At 48.1% G+C, this 17648-nt stretch overlaps 2 protein-coding genes across 2 annotated transcripts; one reads left to right on the forward strand and one right to left on the reverse strand.

Annotated features, from left to right (window-relative positions):
* Positions 1-656: 656 nt before the first annotated feature.
* On the forward strand, positions 657-1871 carry MFIFM68171_02559 (uncharacterized protein; the record flags this gene model as incomplete). Its single annotated transcript, XM_071057981.1, has 1 exon — positions 657-1871. One exon carries the CDS (start codon positions 657-659, stop codon positions 1869-1871), a length of 1215 nt encoding a protein of 404 aa, XP_070914082.1.
* A 5103-nt stretch (positions 1872-6974) lies between these two features.
* Positions 6975-7445, reverse strand: MFIFM68171_02560 (uncharacterized protein; the record flags this gene model as incomplete). The annotated part of the gene is made up of 1 exon (XM_071057982.1): positions 6975-7445. The coding sequence occupies one exon, from the start codon at positions 7443-7445 to the stop codon at positions 6975-6977; it is 471 nt and encodes a 156-aa protein (XP_070914083.1).
* Between the last annotated feature and the right edge of the window lie 10203 nt (positions 7446-17648).

Genomic DNA, 17648 nt, shown 5'->3' on the forward strand with positions numbered 1-17648 from the left:
TTCCACAATATCTCATAAGAACACTCAAAACCGAGCGAACACCCTCAACTCGACACAACAGAAGTTCTGTCTACGAGCCAGCAAGTACCAAGCTGCCTTTCCGCCCGCAACGGAGAACCCTGAAACGCTTTTCCGCCGTACGAAATCCATGGAAATAAACAAACTCTTCTGGCCCGGATCGTCCAAGCCACTGGGGAGTTAGCAGCTTCCCAACCGAGCTCTTATCCCCGCATGATGGTGATCGGAGTGGCGGACGGACAGCCACGCTCACAATACGACGAGCCGTTCAGCTCGCCACGAAGACCACCGCTCGCCAATTTTTTCTCAATCGATCCACGCGCTGCTTGCGCTATCCGAATCTAACGCACAGCTAGCAGGCACTTCCGGCGACCTCAGCTCCCATTGGAGGGCATCCATGCATGTCTCGAGTCGCTCAGCTTGCCTGCTGCGGCGGGTGTTAGACTCCTGCGGCTGGCGCGCGCAGTGAGAAAGGCACATCGTCGGAGAAGACAACTATAAGTACCGGTAACCAGAGCACAAATGTGCCCAACCGCTGCTGAGTACCTCGCCCACCCATCAGCGATTTTGATATCCTACCAACGATCTTTTTATCCCCCCTCCTTCCGCTTGCATCCGATACTTCACGCCTCCCAATCATGTCTATCTTTGTCACGTCTGGTAACAAAGCACGTTCGTACCGTGATCTCGCCGTCACCCTGACGTCTGCTTATGACTGGCGCTGGACCGACTCCGGAAGCGGCGGCGATAGAGACGGTGGCTTCTGGCATCCTCAGCCCCAGGAGCGACTCCGTCCCCTGGGCAGCGTGGCGGTCCCTCATTATGGAAACATCAACAACCAGTGGGCCGTCCTCCTTGTCAGCGACAATCCGTTGAACCGAGTCCAAGGCAAGGGACCAGCTGTCCTGAGTCCCGTCGACTACCACGAGGTCTGGAGAGACAGCGGCAGTGGCGCGAAACATGACGGCTCCTTCTGGCGGCCTGTCCCTCCTCTCGGCTACGTCGCCCTTGGCGACGTAGCCTGGACCGGTTACGGCAAGCCTGATGTTGACCAGGTTTGGTGTCTCCGTGACGACTTGGTCCAGGGCGGCGGCTTCAACGATAGCTCCGTATGGGACGACCGCGGAACAGGCGCCGACACGGACGCTTCTTTCTGGGAGGTGATCCCCAGCGTGCCCAGCACCAACGAGGAGTTTGTCCCTATCGTTGCCGGCACCTTCATCGCCAACGTGTCCTACGCAAGGCCCGACGCCAGTCTGGCACGCGTGCCCGCGCTTTACCTCCCCAGGGACAACTTGCCCTTGCCAGCCTCCCCACCCGAAGTGGCGTCTAATGCCATCCCGAAGGTCGGCGACACCTTCCCCGACACAGTGCAACGCACGGTCACATTGCCATTCACGTTTTTTGTCCATGGTGATGACCGTCGGTGCCTGGACAAGATCCAGGACCCGTTCTGCTCGCTCTCCAAGACTGCGAGCTGGATCGTTTTGAACAGCGAGGTGAACAATTCGCAGGGTACGTTGACGGGGTCGTTCGGGATGGGCGCCGGATCCAAGGCAGGGTCCACACCCCTCAACGCCGGCGTGACCATCACGGCCGAGGGTGAGCTCCTGGTCGGCAGATATTCGGTTCGTCTCAACTACCAGCTCGCGGACTCCGAGTCCGGGTCGCACGATGAAGTGCTTGAGGGAACCCAGACCAAGCCCTTCACCATCTCGCCGGGCACCGCGGGCCTGTTGTGGGGCAGACGTATTGTGATCCAGACTGTTCGGGCGGACGGGTCGCATATCGGCGAACCGGTTGTTTACACGGGAGGGAACGTGATTGTCTCGTATGTTTCGGTACAGGCTTGAGAGAGCACAATTATCTGGGAGTTTTCCTTCATAGAATCATCAGTCAGACCATATCTCCTACTCTAGCTAACCGGACGTTTGAGTCATCACTTGGCTTCTACAGACCATCCTCGCTGCGGCGCGCAGTCGTGAAATCTAGGTTGTGAGTGTCTTAGAACTCCACCTCTACGCAAATGAACCACACCGTACTGCGCCAATAAACTTGCGTACGGTAGCTCTCCCGCCTGGCTGTTGGTGTAGATCAGGGCGGCAGATACATTGCGTTTTGGCAATCTACCAAGCCCGCTACGGAACGTTGACCTGGCTGGTCTGACGAAGACGTGCGCTTTAGAACTGCAGATGCATTACTCCAATGATACCGCCCAACCGGGTTTGGTCCATTCCATACCACCGCGCAGAATGTGGAGGATCAGTCTGTCTGATAAGCGTGGTCCCGGTTCCAGGGCCGGTATTTTGGTTACACGACTCGAGGTGCGCGCTGCACCCTGGCACCGCTCCCCTTGGGATGCGTTGACTCTACATATAACCAACGTCAATGTCGCCTACCGTGGCCCGGAACTCCGTCGCCGCCGTCACGGCTCTGACCGTGCAGCTTGTATTCGGTCAGGGCATGGATGCCGATATGCATCGAACGTGCTGACCGGATCATCAACCCGGGCATGAAACCGTCCCCACATACCCATCAGATTGAAGGCGGCAATTCGTTCAATTTTCGGTAAGGCAACCGCATTAACTCATCGTCCTTCGTGTGATGGTTTACGTAGGCAGATGGACCCTTCCGACTTCGACCCCGCCGGGGCGTCCACATGCACTTCTTGCACCTAATACCGAAGATTTCAGCAACAAGTGGACAGCCACGGTCTACTTCAGGTCACTTGAGAACGGCTCTTATCGCCTTGTTCCGCAGGTGGCAAACTTTCACCACCCCAATAAACAAGAGAAGCTTCCTCAGGAGGGTGGCCTTACCGTGTCTACATGCAACCATTTAGCGGGAGTTCCAAGACTACTACTTCCTTCAAGCCGGTACGTTTCCTAGACCCAAATTTGTAGCTCTTCCTCTGACCGAGTAGCACCTGTTCCATATAGGGCTTCAATCAGAATCGCAATGCGAAAACAGCCTCATTCTGAAGGCTTTGTCTGGGGACCCACAAATATGTGCGCATTGACCATGTGGCAGTGCGCGACGCGCCGAGCCAACCGCCTGCGGTTGGCAACACCTGACCAAGAGACTCACCGGAGTTTGGTTTTTGGACTGTTTCAATTTACTGTATTTGATAAGCGAGTGCACCAGACAAGCGAATGCACCACTTTCTACCAACCAACAACAACTATCTTCAATTGCAACACATCAACACTACGAACCAACTACAATTACATCAGAAACAGCTGAATCAGACCCTTCTGCAACCTCTTGGCACGTACGGGCATTATGGCCAGGTTTGCCGCACACACCATAGTACCGAACCTTCGTACGACCCCCCCCTGCACCACTACCATCCTGCTCCTTTTCTTGCGCTACCTCCCCCGCCACGGCCTCCTGGCCTGATTGATTCTGTATATCTTGTACTGCAAGCGATCCTCTATGCTGTACGCGTGTTCTTTTAGCTCTCCGGCGCTTGCTTAGTGCCTCGTTGGCCTTGCGGAGCGCAGAAACCTCTGACTGAAGGAGGGTCACCTCGTGCATCATAGCCGTTGTACTTTTCGTAAGCTGGTCCACAGCAGCCAATATCGACGTCGGGGAGCTATTTTGGTGGTTAGCAATGCGAGTCTTGATGAGCGTTGACTGCGCGTTAGCTTCTTGAGGGTTGTGTGGCGTCTGGAATACCCAAGGTTGTGGTGTGCCGGCCCGTGAGTTTAAGGGTGTCGGCATACGAAGCCGCATATCTAGCTTAGAAAGCACCCTCTCTGGATTGTACGGTACAAGGCCAGCACCTCTGAAGCCACCCTGTATATTCTTCTCTGTTATAGAGGCGAAGAAGGCTTCGCGGAAGCTATAGAGGAACTTAAGCTTGGTCACGTAGATGATATGCATCCGCATCAAATCTTCAACCTGGCGACCGTACGCCTTCTTTAGCGGCCCAAAGTAGCCGATATCAAGTGGCTGGAGGAGGTAAGAGGAATACAGAGGTATATAGAGCGTAATAATATTGTTCTTCTGGCAATAGAGCTCGAATTCGGTCGAATGGTGGCTCTCGTAGCCGTCGAGGATCAATAACCGGTATTTGCCCTTTACTCGGGATGCTATATAGTAGTCGAAGTGCTTGATCTAATCTAGGCTTACCTTATTAGTAGTCCAGCTATTATCAGTAGTTATAATCTGCTATTCGCTTAGGAGGTCGTACTCAGTATACCAGTTGAGGAGGTAGTACTGCACAGCCAAAATAATGAATGGAGGGATAGCCCAGCCGAGTGCGTTGACGCCTTGGATTACCGTCGCCCATTCACGGTTACCAGGCTAGGCTAGCTTCGCCTTACTACGGCTATCCAAGGTAGTAACTACTATACCCGCGCAGATAATACCCATCATAAACCCTATCTTATCGAAGTTATAGATATCGTTATCGACAATACCGTACTTAGCCTTAGTATTCTATACGAGGGCAAACCAGTCGCCAATAACCTTTAGATCCTCGTACTTAGCCCTTTAGTAATCATACCGACGTACCCAACACTTTCAGATCTTTTCATAGCGTTGCATAAAGTTATATACCCAGCGTTTGCCGACAGGGGGCGCGTCGCGAACGCGTAGCAGTTGGTTGGCCATATCTTCAACACTACATGGTCTTGGCGGAAATCCTCGCGTATCCAGCTCGACGATGTATCGAACAATAGCCTCCTCTTCTTGATCTATAAGCTTGCGCGAATTGGCTGGAAGATCGCGTCGTACAGGCTTACCGTCGCGTCGTCGTAAGAGAGTTGTATGGTACACGTTATAGATCTTAGCCGCAGCTCGGAGGCTTAGATTTTTGTCCTTCTTAAGAGCTTCAAGGGCCAGGATCACCCTGGCTTCATTTGAAGTAGTAGGCATCTTAGGTTGCGTATCAAAAGTCGATGTTGCGTGGGGAGGTGGCGCGTCGCGTAGAAAGTGGTGCATTCGCTTATCTGGTGCACTCGCTTATCAAATACGTTATAGCGCCCCGTAGCAACCCCGCCCTCCAAAAGTACAATGTGCTCCACGACACTTGTCCGATAAGCTCTCGATCAAGACGCATTCGCCATTTCGTTCCGCAATCCTGGTATGTCCTCCAATAGCAAAATTACCACACCACACTCGGACTTGCGCCGCCGCCATCCTGCCCGTTCACAGACCCAGTAAATCCCGACATTTGGCTCGCCGCAAGATTGGGTCTGGCCTCGCTCCCTCCCTGTGAACAGGTGCGGAGTATGCATTTCTTCGGAGCCAAGGTCGATTTGTGATAACCTCGCGTCTGTGATGTCGCCAGCATGGCGTCCCAAGTAACCTTCCCTCCTGACAAGATTCTGGCTCTCGTCTCTGCGGTCCGGAATGATGGCTCCTCAGCCGTATTCTGCTTCGGTACCGACAAGAAGCCTTTCGCCGGCGGGGAGTGCCAGATCTAACGCCCTTAAATTCCCCGACGACACCACTTGGGCAGTCCGCATTCCTGTCCACGCGGGTAAGAGCCTACCAGCAGGTTCCATCTCGGGCTTCGCAGAAACAGAATTGGCGGTCCTCATGGGACTCGGCAATGCCGGGTTCCGTTGGTCGCCGAAGTTAATCGGCTACGACTCTGGGTTTAACAATCCGATCGGACATCCTTATCTCATCCTCAGCTGGATTCATGGCACATCGCTAGTATGGACGGAGGTGATCCCCTCTGAGCAGCAGTACAGAGAGAAGATACTGCGTCAAATTGTGGACATTCAATTAGAGCAAAATGCACCAAAGAATTACGTAAGAACTTCCTTGCTTGATGTCAAGCTAACCCTGCTGCAGGTATGGGAGATTCTGCTTTGTCTTACCTGACCAGCGCCGTCGACCGCAAGATCATACGCGTAGCAACCGGCAAACAGTCTGGACTTAGCATTCGAGACTGCTTTATACAACGGGCATTAGTTCGCTATGCCGTTCACGATGCTCTTGAATCCCCGATATTTGCCATGTCACACGACGACCTAGCCGCACAAAACATTATTGTTGACTCTGAATATAACATCACGGGGTACGCTATTCGAAGACGGCCAAGTCCTATACTAACTGCCTCTAGGATAATCGACTGGAGTTTCGCTAGGTTCCTTCCTTTACAACTTGCTCTTCGACTCCCGCGTTTCTTAGCGATGGAACCTATCGTCATAGACTCCTCTCCGCCAGCCGATATCGCGACTTTTGCCGCGGAATTCCTGCAGCCCTCACCGAGACTTCTAGCCGACCGCCAATTCCTCATATCATATTTGTCTTCCCTTATTCCCGAAGATGTACAGGACGCTTCGGAGCGCGTTTCACTTGCACAATACATGAAGCTAGTCGTGTCAGATCTCAACGTCGATTGGCAGTATCTAGTCATTGAGTCGTGTTCCAGTAAAGGTTTCCATACCTGGCTGGCAAAGCGGTCTTGGTTACTTCATGGTACGAAAGGGGATATGGCTAGGCTTGCCTGTTTCCCTTTGGACAATATAGTAGATGAGGAGGTAGAGAGTTTTCTCAAGACTACGCGCACAAACAACAAAGGCTTCGCTCAAGATAAACTCCTGAAAGCAGTCCAGAATCGGATTCATGAAGGATAGAACTGGGCGCTGATAGCGAGCGTGTAGCTAGACTCAAAGGACACCAAGAGCAGCATTCGAGCAGTTTCATACATCGAAAGATCTCTCCCAACTTCCCCAAGTCCTTTCGGGGCAGTCTAGGGATTCAAGTGGACTCCCGGTGACCGCCATGTCCATCATGACTGCCATCTCTGCCATAACGACACACGCAGTTACACTTGAATTCCCACAGAGGCGGGGAGAAGAACCACGCTGCCGTAGATGACGCCATGTCCTTCGGACTTTAAATCCACCGTCAGTGGGTACGGGAGCAGGCTAGAGAATGCGGGAGTCATACATCGCCGGGAAACAAGCTAATGTTCGCGCCTCCTTCAGTGGATTCTATGCGACCCTTGAAGTCGTCACCGGGTATCGGCAGAGGCCAAAGAGATCCATTACGTTCTTCTGGAGGAGGAGCGCCTCAAAGGCCCGGATGAAGGGTCGGTACTTGGGATCCCCCGCCTCCGCATCCACTCCATCATCGTGGGACGAGGGATAATAGAACTCGTACGACCGCACACTTCCATCCTTCGTAAGGAGCCAATTGGTTGGTCGTATGTGCGATGATGCCGTTTCCTGTCGCCAGGGAATTGACGTGCCATGATACTCGACAAGTCGCTCGTCTGTGCTGAGGTCGAAATGGCGATGGAGGAGAGCTAGGCCGAATGTGCGGTCCATGTTATGCTGGAGGAAGAGCTCACGGAAACTATCGGAGACGAGGCTTTCTCCATCCACGGCATCGAACTTCTTGACAGCATCTGCAATGGATGAAAGGCCGTCATAGACTGAAGGATCGTAAGAATCTGGAACCATTGCGTCCGGAGATGGTTCGTGCAAGCAGAAGTGTGTAGGTAGTGGCATTGAGGTGGCAGGGTTGGCAGGGTTGGCAACTGAGTGTTGGAGGACATGTCGAGTGCACTTGGATAGAGAGAGTCCTCCGGAGGCTTTATATCGTTTTCCCGTCTCGCTATTCCCCAGTCCGTACATCCTTCCCACGCCAAGAGAAGGGTACAGGCGTGGGACATCCCCGCAATGGGCAGAACTAACCCAAGACTTCAAGCCGGCGTTTCACCCTCACGTCGAGCGTTTTGCAAGGATTGCCTCCAGGGTTGGCGCCGTGCCCACATGAGGCTCAGCTTGCATGACCCTTGCGGTTCGCACAGAACAACAACCAAGCGGGGATTAAGCGTGTATTAATTGCGCAGACGCTGATTGGTATAGAGGCCCATTCGGTAAGTCGTTCCCGAAATTTACCGAAACACGACCCGAGCCTCTTGTCCCACAGCACAGGAGGGATCATAGCTACGACCGGGAGTCAGTCTGCAACAAATTGCTCGATGGTGGCCATGTCGCGTGCTCAGAGCAAACCGAAAAGCTATTACTTAACCGAGGTAACACGGGTTTCAGGCTAGTGAGTTTTTCTGCTTTATGGGTGTTTTTTGTATGGAGAGGGGAGGGAGGAGAGGGGGAGGGGGCTTGGATCGAGGGGAAGTTAGATTCTCGGGTCACCAGACTCAAGCCTCCGGAGGCATCAACAAGCGTTTACTGGTCGAAGCCTATGCTCCGCTTCCCGGTATGCCAGGGAAATTGCGGTGCGGCCGTACGGCGTTCTGTCTTGTCCACCCGTTTAAAGTTGTCAAGAGGTTGTTGTATGTTGATAACAAAGGTACCTAAGGTAATTAGCCGCCAGTGAAAATATGCTAACCTGTGTCTGGTCAACCCTAGGAAAGTAGGAGTTGTCGCTGTGAGGGCGCGTCAGTATTTCGTCGGGTATACATTCTATATTAACTCGGTTACTTCTTATGTATTGGGCCCTATAACGGGCCTACAACCTTTGGTGTAGTTGTAGGCAGCTACCTTAGTTAGCTCTTTGTAATAATACTATATTTTCCTACTTTGTTGCCTTCCTTATATTATTGTTGATATCTCCTTATTTAACAAGGAATATATTGGTTTAATAATTGAAGTCGTTGGTATATAACTCTCTTATAGTATAGAGGACGTAGTTAGTTTCTACTGCATAGGTCTAGCCTAGTATATAGTATCTGAACTCTAATTAGTTTAACTGTATAACAGTGGTATACAAGGTACTAATAGTATAGTATAATAGTATATCTAAGATATATATAACGTTATATTAGTAACGGCGAAGTATATTATTAAAGAGAAAGGGAATTGGCCTAGGCTTCTACTAATTAAAGTATATATTTATATACATTACTGTCAAAAGGGTTAGGAAGCTGGATCCTGGATCTGCAAAACACGAACCCGGATCAGTGTGATCCGGATTAGTGTGACTCGGATAAGTGTGATCCGATCTCTCGGAGACCCGTCAACCCGGGTCTCCGTGGTCCAGGAAGTTGGGAATAAGAAGGAAGTTCACCTCCGTTAGACAAAGAAGAAAACAAGACATCCTCAATTTACATCTGAATTTCCATCCAAAATTTAACTCCGAACGTTCAGAGGTGCTATGCATCCGACAGCAAGCTGATTGAGAGTAGTGCGTTGACGCCTTGGTGCTATGCTCGTCCCGGACGGTCTAGTTGCCCGGAAGGTAAAGAGTTCAACGTGTGAGGATTAAGGATCCAAGGGTAGTAAGACTAGAGTGTCTGGGTACAAGTAGTGCACGCGCAATGTAGGAGCAGAGTGCTCATTAGGGGTTGAGTGGTGGTCTTATTGAACTCTGCCTCCCTCCTAAGCTCTGTCTCTCGCCCTCCTCTTATGCCCGTGATAGTATCGCTAGGGCTTACTTCCCCGCTCTGCTGCTTTGTCGTCCTCCTTGCTGGTGCGCTCCTTCGACGCTCATCTGACGCGCTATTTATGCTATTCCAGCTTAGTGCCGTTGTTGCTTCTGAGGCTCGCTTACGCTGCAGCTCCGAGGCTTCCGGACCGCGCCTCACGCTGGCCCCGCTCAGCCGGTCCTCACACATCTGAGAACATAGTCTGAAACGGTTAGTAATGCTCAAAACCAGGGGTCAACTTCGCGCTACAAACCCACAAGAACTCGTCAATATTTTCAAGCCAATCGCACGCAACATCGTACCTATCCTTCGCCACTTCCTTTGTCAATGGAATATGCTTTATTACTTTCCATTTGCACAAGTTGTAGGCGCGGAGGCATCGCTTGATGGTTGACGGTGACACTTTCTTGCCTACCTCAGATATGAGGGCTTTTTTTGTGATTCGGCGGTTCCTTTTCACAAGCGACACGATATATCGCTTCTGGCGTCGCGTGAGAGCCTCTGGCCGGCCTTTTCTAAAGTTGGAATCGAAGGTGCGTTGATCTTTCTAAAGTTGAATCGCCTTGCGTACTGCCCCACGGGAAACGTCGAAAAGGTCGGCAACCTGCTGTTGCGTTCGGCCGGTCGCAATTAGCATGCAAATGACTGCACGCAAAATTGGCGATAGCTCCTCGTTAGAGGCCCTTCCGGCCTTCAAATCCTTTACAAAATCAGCCAGATTGATAGCCATTTGCACAAGTTGTGGTGGTTGGAATGTGATGGGTTGTGGGAAAAACGCGGTCGCAGTCGCGTTTTCGCGTTTAATTGAGTGGGGTGGGCTCAGACTTTTGACCCCTGACTGTAGGAGCAGAGTGTTCGTTAGGGTTAGGATAGTGGTCTCATTGAACTCTGTCTCTCTCCTAAGTCCTGTCTTCCAAACCCCTCTTTATACTCTGCGATGACAGTGTCTGGACTCACTTACCCCGCTCGCTGCCCCGTTATTGACCTTGCTTGTACGCTCCTTCGACGCTCCTCTGACGCGATATCCTCGCCTTTCTGGCCTAGCGTTGTTGTTGCTTTTGCGACCCTGCCGGCGCTGCGGCTTCGGGGCTTCCGTCCTGCGCCCACGCCGACCTTACCCAGCCGGTCCTCACATATACTTAATTATAAGAGTTTCTAGATAACGTACATTATCAGCGAGTGACCCATATCAGCGAGTGACCCACTTTCTACACGACGTGACACCTCTACACTCAACAATACATTTCTCTACCATCCAAGATACCTTCTTCGTCAAAAGAAGCTAGGATAATCTTGGCTCTCCAAGCTCTTCAAAACGATAAGAATCTAAGCGAACGAGCCGCAGCTAAGATTTATGAGGTCGACCGGAAGACTCTAGCCCGTTGACGCGCCAGCAAGCCTGCACGACACGACACTACGCCCAACTCGCGTAAGCTTACAGATCTGGAAGAGAAGGCAATAGTTCAGTATATAATTGAACTATCTGCACATACATTTCCGCCGAGACTATGTAGTATAGAAGATATGGCCAACCAACTGCTACGTATACGCGACGCGCCCTCTATTGGCAAGCTCTGGGCGCATCGGTTTATCAAACGCCAGCCAGAGCTTCATACGCGTTAGACATGTCGGTAAGACTACCAGAGGGCCAAATACAAGGATCCGAAAGTCATTAGCGAGTGGTTTACCCTTGTACAGAACGTTAAAGCCAAGTATAGTATCGTAGATGACGATATCTATAACTTCGATGAGACTGGGTTTATAATGGGTATCATCTTCGCGGGTATAGTAGTTACAACCTCCGATGGCCGTAGCAAGGCAAAGCTGGCTCAGCCTAGCAACCGCGAATAGGTAACGGTTATCCAGAGAGTCAATGCCCTTGGCTAGGCTATCCCTCCGTTCATTATCTTAGCTGCGCAATACCACCTCGCCAACTGGTATACCGAATACGACCTCCTAGCCGACTAGCGTATCGCAACAACCGATAATAGCTGGACTACCAATACAGTAGGACTAGATTGGATCAAGCACTTCGACTACTATACAGCGTCTCGGACAAAAGGCAAATACCGGTTATTGATCCTCGACGGCCACGAAAGCCACTACTCGACCGAATTCGAGCTCTACTACCAGAAGAACAATATTATCACGCTCTATATACCTCCGCATTCTTCACACCTCCTACAGCCACTTGATATTGGCTACTTTAGACCGCTGAAATAGGCATACAGTCGCCAGATTGAAGATATAATGCATATACATATCAACTACGTCAGCAAGCTCGAGTTCCTCTACGCCTTTCGCGAGGCTTTCTTTACCTCTATTACCAAGAGAAATATTCAGGGCGGCTTTATAGGGGCCGGCCTTATACCGTACGATCTAGAGAGGGTACTTTCTAAACTAGATATCAAGCTTCATACGCTAACACCCCCGACCTTACGGCCTGGTACTATACAACCTTAGGTCTTCCAGACACCTGTAACGAGAGTCCCCAGACGAAGGTCAGGAGGACCCGTCGAATGATGCTGGATAATGTCACGATACAGGATAGATAAGAACCCCGTGAGGGAACTCTCTCACGCAGGGCACTTCTGATCCGCAAGGATCAGTCTCTGTATAGTTAATGACAATAGGAGGCTGTTCGTGAAGCTATCGCCCACTGATCGAACCCTTTTCGGTACTGAGAGATTGTAGTCTATCTCCTTCAACGTATTCCCAGAACAACCCCCTTTACAATTCTGATCCTTCTGTTCTACCGTTGGCCGAGATAGCACCTACGATGAGTACCTCCTGTGAGCTGGGAGCAGAGTCGAGTCCAGGGGAAAATACCCCCCAATCACCTATAAATCCTATACGCCTTCATCGGTCGGAATTACCAGGATTTCGACCTCGTATATCTTCGTATACCCTTTCGGACTCCCGGGTTCCGCGTCAAGCTCCTTACTATAATAACCTGTTGGAATCAACCCGTCTTCGGATACAGCAACTGGAAGTGCTAAAACAACTACGAGAATAAGAAGAGGGTTTGCTTCGGAAGCTAGGTATCTTATTAGGCGAATCCTTACCGAAATGTAGGCGATATCGTTCTCCTTCAGTAGGTTCTAGTGACTATGATGAGGACCGAAAGGCGATTAAGGTGAAGCATCTGATTCAGTTCCCTGATAATACTACCTATCGACGCCGTTTGGAATGGCTCTAAGATCTACAGCGAGCATTTATAGGAGACCCGAAACGGTTTAAAACGGGTATAAACCGGATCCTTTTCGCCTTAGATTAAATGGAAGAACGTCCTTGCAATCGATAGTATAGTTATTGCAACAATCTTCCGATAGATGTACGATAAGAGGCCGAAAACGACTGGAAAATGTTTGAAGATTGGATACTGAACTGTATTCGAGATCTTATAGATTAAGAATCTACTGTTGTAAAGCAGTTCAATGATATTAAGCAATAAGAAAACCAGTTTCCCTTGGACTTTTATTAGTACTTGGAATCTCTTAAGGCCCAATTCCCGAAGTAGGACGAAAAGGCTTGTACTCTTACCTTTTATACGAAGCTTTCGTCCGCAATTAGCAACTATATCGACTTATATGTCTATAATAAGCTAGAGACTCGGGAAGAGATAGTTAAACTCGCTATTCAAATTTAGTATAGTTTCCAGTACTGAAAACCTCAGGAAGCCCCTAAGTATTCGTCCCGAAATCCTTCTTATTCTTCTCCTTTATTATGTTCTTCTCTAACCTATAAATCGTTATTTTATCTTCGAAGAGCGTTATCATCCTATTATTACCAACGAAATATACAGTTAACGACGCTATATATAAAACCTGACGATTACCCTACGTCAACCCTATCTCATTTCAATCAGCTGAACCCTATAGACAATTAGGGAAACCCTTTGACTTATTTTATTTATAGTAGTAATACCTATTTCGCTAACGACTGCCTATAAAAAGGAGTATTAGTGAATAAAGCCATTAGGTACCCTAGTTGCCGAGGTAGGGGATCGCGTCTAAATCGGTAGGGAAACGGTAGATACTGGCGGATGTAAACCCCGATTATGTCGGTAAAGACGATGTACCAGGGGTTCCAGTTAAAGAACGAATATATATTTCTGTAACCTTATTGAACTATGCCCCTCAATCCATTATAGTCGATCTTGATACTGGAGTAGAGATTGATATTATTAGTCTAGAGTTCGTAAAGCAGAGGAAACTCCGATAGATCGGGATACAATTACCCCGTATTCGGTTTATAGACTATTATATCGTTAAAGCATTTAGTATTTATAAAGTTCCCTTAGAACTGATAGACTATTAAGGAATTACCAAAAGAATATATATTTCTTGTACCGCCATCAATTACCCCCTTATTATAAACGATTCCCCTATTCTTCTTAGGATACTAAGTTTAATATCCTATAAGATCTTGTTATACCTAGAAGGGAATTTATAGTAGTTTATAACGGAATCGGAGTATATTCGGATTGAAAACCCGAAGAAATTCTTAAAAATATATCGAGGAGAAGCTTGTATTTACTCCTTAATATAGTACCTAGACGTACTGGAGGCGCTTTTTCCAGAGGAGGAAGAGGAGAATACCCCCCGAAAACCTGAAGATATCCCTCCTGAAATCTCAGACTTTACGGATATTATAAACTCTAGTAACGTAGATATTCTACCTTCTTTTAAAAGTACTAATTATACTATTGATCTACTCCCTAATACTGTTCCTCCTATTGGACCTCTTTACCCTCTGTTACAATATAAACTTTCGATTTTGGAGGAATATCTGTATAAAAACCTAGCGAAAGGCCGTATTCGTCTATCCTAGAGTTTAGCTGCAAGTCCTGTCTTATTTGTCCCAAAGAAAGATAGTACTCTATACTTATATATAGATTACCGCGGACTTAACCGGATAACGGTCAAGAATCGGTACCCTTTACCGTTGATCTTAGAACTTTTAGACCGAGTATCCGGAATAAAGTATTTCACGAAGTTGGACCTAAAAGAGGTATACTACCGGATTCGTATCCAAGAAGGAGACGAATAGAAGACGGCTTTCTGCACCCGATACGGTCTGTTTGAATATCTTATTATACCTTTTGGCCTAACAAATACTCCTACAACCTTCTAAAGTTATATTCAGACTACTTTAAGCGGGCTACTGGACGACTGTTGTATATATTATTTAGATAACATTTTAATTTTCTCCCTAGACCGGGAAACCTATACGACTTACCTCCGATAAGTCCTAGATCGCCTAAGACAAGCGCAGTTATACTACAAGCCCAGTAAGTATTTATTTTATCAGGATAAAGTAGAATTTCTAAGTTATATTTTAACTCCCGAAGGTGTCGATATAGATTCGGCACGAATTCAGATTATCTAAGATTGGCCTGAACTACAGTCCTATCGAGATATCTAAGTTTTCTTAGGATTTTGCAATTTTTACCGTCGATTTATTCGAGGTTATTCGGAGATTGCATTACCGTTAAGTAATTTGCTAAAGGGGTTATAGAATAGACGAAAACCGGGAACCCTCCGGTTAGAGGCCGAAGAGTATACGGCATTCGCGCAGCTCAAGAGAGTATTTTAAGATATACTAGTTTTGCATTATTTCGACCCCGAACTCCCTGTTATTATTGAGACAGACGCCTCTAACTTTACAATAGGAGCTGTCCTATCGCAGGTCCCGAAAGGGGGCCGAAAACATCCCATTATATTCTAGTCGGCGAAGTTTTCTGGACCGGCCTAGGACTATAGAACTCCTAATAAGAAGATAATAGCTATTATAGAAGCCTTTAAGTATTGGCGATACTACGTTGAAGGGAGTTGCTATAAAGTCACTGTATTTTCGGATTATAATAACCTATAAAGGTTTATAAAGCAAAACCGATTGAATAGCCGATAGGTTAGATAGTGTATATATCTAGCAGGATTTGATTTCACTATCAAGTATCAGCCTAGGAAGCGAAATCCGGCCGATAGCCCTTCGAGAAGACCAGATTATAAGGACAAAGAACGTCCTAACAGACTCGAGTAGATACCTACTTTTAAGAGCAAAATTACTCGGGTAAACCGGATCAGAAAGCTGATCGCAGAAAGAAACAAGATTACCTATTGCACAGAAGAGAGCAAATTAGCTCGCATAAGAAACCCTAGCAAATCAGCTAGTACCCGGGTCGGAAAGACGACTGCAGAAGGGGTCAAGAGAACCTACTATACACCAGAGAATAGCGAAGATGCCAGTGCACAGGACCCTAGTAAACTAGCCAGTTGGAAACCCGAAATAATAGGTTATCCCTCAGAAGTCACTGTAGGATCGCTGAGTATTTACCTGCCAGGACCTCAGGATTACCAAGAAGCCGATTGGCTTGGACGGGAACAGATTGTTACTCGTTAATATACAAGAGAGCACGCTCGACTAGAAGCGGTTTATACTGTAGAACCGTCGAAATCTATAAGAGGATTAATCCTAGAGCTGCAAGCTATAGATCCGGTGACTCTGAAAATCAAGGAAAGGCTAGTAAGTCCAGCCCGAAACCAGAGAGTTTTGCCCGAATAGGCACTTGGATGCGAGCAAGAATTACTACATTAAGGACGATTATTCGTCCCGGCAGAGCAAGCCGTTAAATAGGAGTTACTCCAGCTTTTTATAACAATCCGTTAGCAGGTTATTTTAGTATCGAAAAGACTTTCGAACTGTTATAAAGAAAATACTTCTGGTATGGTATAACCAAAGATATCAAAGACTACTGTAGAACCTGCTATACCTACCAAGTCAATAAGATAAGATAGCATAAGCCGTATAGATCGCTCGAATCGTTGCCGATTCCCACAAGGCCTTAGAGCGAAATCACTATAGACTTTATCGTAGGTTTTCCTATAGTAAAGAGTCCCGATAGCTCCGAGAAGAACGCAATTCTGGTGGTTGTCGATCGGTATACGAAGATGAACCGGTTTTTTCCAATCTCTGTTACTATTACCAGCTAAGAACTAGCAGAACTCCTTCACAAGGAAATTGAACTTAAGTATAGCCCTATTGACAGCTGCATTAGTGATCGAGGTTCTGTTTTCACATCACAGTTCTAGAGCGATTTATATTACCTGCAAAAGGTACATCAACGGTTATCTACAGCTTTTTACCCGCAAACCGACAGGCAAATAGAGCGAGTAAATCAGACACTCATTTAGTACCTCCATTGTTTCGTATACCAAAACCCCGTTACCTAGGCGAATCTTCTCCCAGAAGCCGAATTTGTTGTCAACAGTACTGTTAATTCTACAATTAAGATAAGTCCCTTTAAAGCACTAATAGGTTATCAACCTCCGATCTCACGTCGCATCGGGGACGATACTCAAGGAAGGAGGGTACCCAATGCAACGGAAAGAATTGAAAAACTTACTGAATTAAGAAAACAGTTAGAGCAACATTAGGCTAAAGCAGTTGCAGTTCAGAAGCGATATTACGACGAGAGGCACACGAAAAGAGAGTTTAGAAGAGGAAGTTTGGTTTTATTGTCAACCCGAAATTTGAGGTTCAAGTCGCCGAAGAAGTTAGCACCTAAATTTATCGGCCCATTCTACATCCTAAATCGAGTTGGATCCCTGGCTTATCGGCTGGCACTCCCAGAAAAGTACGATCGTCTGTATAACATTTTTCCTATGTCGATATTAGAACTATAGCACGGTCGAAAAGAAGACGATATGTCCGTGATGCCAATGCCAGACCTGGAAGACGACGGAGAATAGGAAGTTGAAGAGATTCGAGATGAGAGACGATTCCAGGATGAAACTTTCTTTTTGGTCAAGTAGACAGGCTGGCCTTCGGAGTACAATCAATGGGTATCGGAGGAAGATATAGTGAATACACCGAAGTTGGTGTCGCAATTTCGAAAAACACGCGAAAACCAGCGAAAGCATAGGCGACAAGACGTTAATTAATGTCTACCTGTATCAAACCATATCCCGGGGTATCCCAGACGCCAACCCCAACCTAAACAAAAGAAAAACCTCCTGAAAACTATATAACACTCAAAAAATTGAGGTCGGCACCAACACCAAGTCCGGAGCCACCTCCACCCAAACCTGCTAGGCATCCTCCTCCATATTGGCAGCAACCTCCTCCTTTACCGCGTTAAGGAAACGGCGCTTAGCGCCCGACCAGCCCACGAAACCAATATCGCCAAGCGACAAACGAGTAACAGACCGCACCTCCTAGACGCGTACCTCGGACTCGTACTGCAAAAAGTCAGCGACAATACGGCGGAGAT

Source organism: Madurella fahalii (genome assembly GCF_045866475.1).
Source record: "Madurella fahalii IFM 68171 DNA, scaffold_1, whole genome shotgun sequence".
Taxonomy (NCBI): domain Eukaryota; kingdom Fungi; phylum Ascomycota; class Sordariomycetes; order Sordariales; genus Madurella; species Madurella fahalii.